The following is a 2,044-nucleotide window of genomic DNA, read 5'->3' as shown; positions in this document are numbered from 1 at the left end:
CCAGCTCAACTTCTTACCTCTTTTTTAACCCTGCTACCAATACCATATCATTCTGAATGCTCCCACTCATTCCACTGGGGCTTCTCGTCAACCATATCTCCGCCACAATGATATCCGCCCCTGAGCCGCTGATCACTGCACCAGCCTTGCTGCCGAGGGCTGTTTCTGTTTACGGGTGGTATGCTGGAGGCAGTATAAGCGGAGATACAATCTGTACAAATGCCGTCCGGCATTGAATATTCAAAGAAATATTGCTGATTATCTTCAGGGAACCCTGCAACATATTCTGACACCCTTTCAATCACCACATCGGGGTCTATATATGATTTCTGTACGAAAGGCTCCTCTTGTTCCATCTGGCACGGATGCTCAAGCGGATACGTGCTGCTTGGGAGTACGAGCTCTTACTGGTAAGTTAGCTTCACTTGTGTCTTCTCTGGAATCGCGTGTTGATTCGGCCCATTTGGAAACAGTGGGTTGTTGTTGTCGACATGCAGCTATAATGTATTATATTCTTCATCGGGAGCCTCGAATCCAAAAACAGGTTACTGGTGCGCTGCAATGGGATATACGGGCGTCGCAATCTATGAAAAGAACCCTGGGGATCGTACGTTGGCTTTAATTCTCTCCCCCACCCCTATCGCGCAACTGATTAGCGTATCTAACTCAACGATATAGAGTCAAAGACTACCACTCCAAGCTTTTCTCCAACCTCGAGCCCTGCAATAACTACCCCCAGCATCATATCTGGGCCGAACCCTACTAGCTCCCCTTCATCCCCAATTTCTAACCCGACCGGAAGCCCGCCTGGAGGAACAGCGAAAACGGGTATCATAGTTGGGGGCGTGATTGGCGGCATCGCAATCATTGGTATCGTTGCCGTAGTCATTATCATTCTCCTCCGGCGCAACGGGAAAACACCGGATGTCTCTGCTCAACATAACCCCCCTGCCCCGAACAATTTCCAACCGTCGCCAGGCAACAGCGGGGGCTATGTAGTAGCTGCTACCCTTCAGGACAAAACCCCTATGGGATATACAGCGCCGGAGGTTGCTACGCCGTTGAACCAAGCATCAGATCCGTTAGCAAGCACGTACTATGGAGCAAGTACGGTGGTACAAAGCCCAGTGGAGCCAGGAGGTCCAGCACCGCAGTATCAGCCTAGGAATCCAGTGCCGGAGTACTCGCCTGGGAATCCGGCGCCGTTTCCAGGGCAGGAACAGAGGCATGTCCCCGCTGGATGGGCGAATGAAATGTCTGCTGTGAGACATTGAGAAAGGGCGGCAGAAGGGAGTTAGGTAAGAGAGGGTAACACGGGTAAGTGTGTAATTAAGATGGTTTACAATAGTAAGATTTGCAATATAATAGGGAATCAGGACTTCTGTGATGTAAAGACGTAAGTTTACAAATTTATTAGAGGAACTTGCTCTAGTTATACTCTTAGTTTCAAGGAACGCTAGCTTTTCTTCAAGTCTATAGTAGTTAGTAGAAACTCCTCATTAGGTAATTTAAGCTTAGTTATTCTATAATTAAGAAGACCTTTAGCAATGTAGTACATGTAACATCTTAATAAGCAGGTTCTTAATTAACTTTCTAAAAAGTACAATATATAGTACATAGTATACTATATAGTTGTTATTAATAACTAAATTAATTTAATTAGTTATTTTTAGCTCTTAAAATTATATTTTAAACTGCTTTATATAACCTATAGTTAGCTAATAATTTTTCTTTATAATGTTATTTAAGTTTAAGTTAATAACGTACTTCATAGGCGAGTTGCTCACACACCCGAGTCGCTCACTTTTGCCAAGACCCCACCCTAACAAACTCTATTATAGCCTATAACAACCCGGTCTAGCACTATATAGTACAGTACAGCCTAGAATATTATTTAGATACTACTTCTACTTCTTACTTACATGTTTACATATTATGCCTAGTCTAATTGCACTATCTGCAGCGCCTTTAGAATAGCTTACCTACTTTAGCTTGCACCTGCTTTTTTGCCTTCTTCCTATTACTGCGCGCTCTAAACTTCTTT

The 2,044-nt window shown here is 44.1% G+C and overlaps 1 protein-coding gene across 1 annotated transcript; it reads left to right on the top strand.

Annotated features, from left to right (window-relative positions):
* Positions 1 to 322: 322 nt before the first annotated feature.
* Positions 323 to 1,274, top strand: BDR25DRAFT_316170 (uncharacterized protein; the record flags this gene model as incomplete). The annotated part of the gene is made up of 3 exons (XM_033691582.1): positions 323 to 410; positions 545 to 607; positions 679 to 1,274. 3 exons carry the CDS (start codon positions 323 to 325, stop codon positions 1,272 to 1,274), a joined length of 747 nt encoding a protein of 248 aa, XP_033545239.1.
* Between the last annotated feature and the right edge of the window lie 770 nt (positions 1,275 to 2,044).

Source organism: Lindgomyces ingoldianus (assembly GCF_010093535.1).
Source record: "Lindgomyces ingoldianus strain ATCC 200398 unplaced genomic scaffold BDR25scaffold_25, whole genome shotgun sequence".
Classification (NCBI taxonomy): domain Eukaryota; kingdom Fungi; phylum Ascomycota; class Dothideomycetes; order Pleosporales; family Lindgomycetaceae; genus Lindgomyces; species Lindgomyces ingoldianus.
Note: the sequence above shows the minus strand (reverse complement) of the source record. Positions and strands in the feature narration are given on the sequence as shown.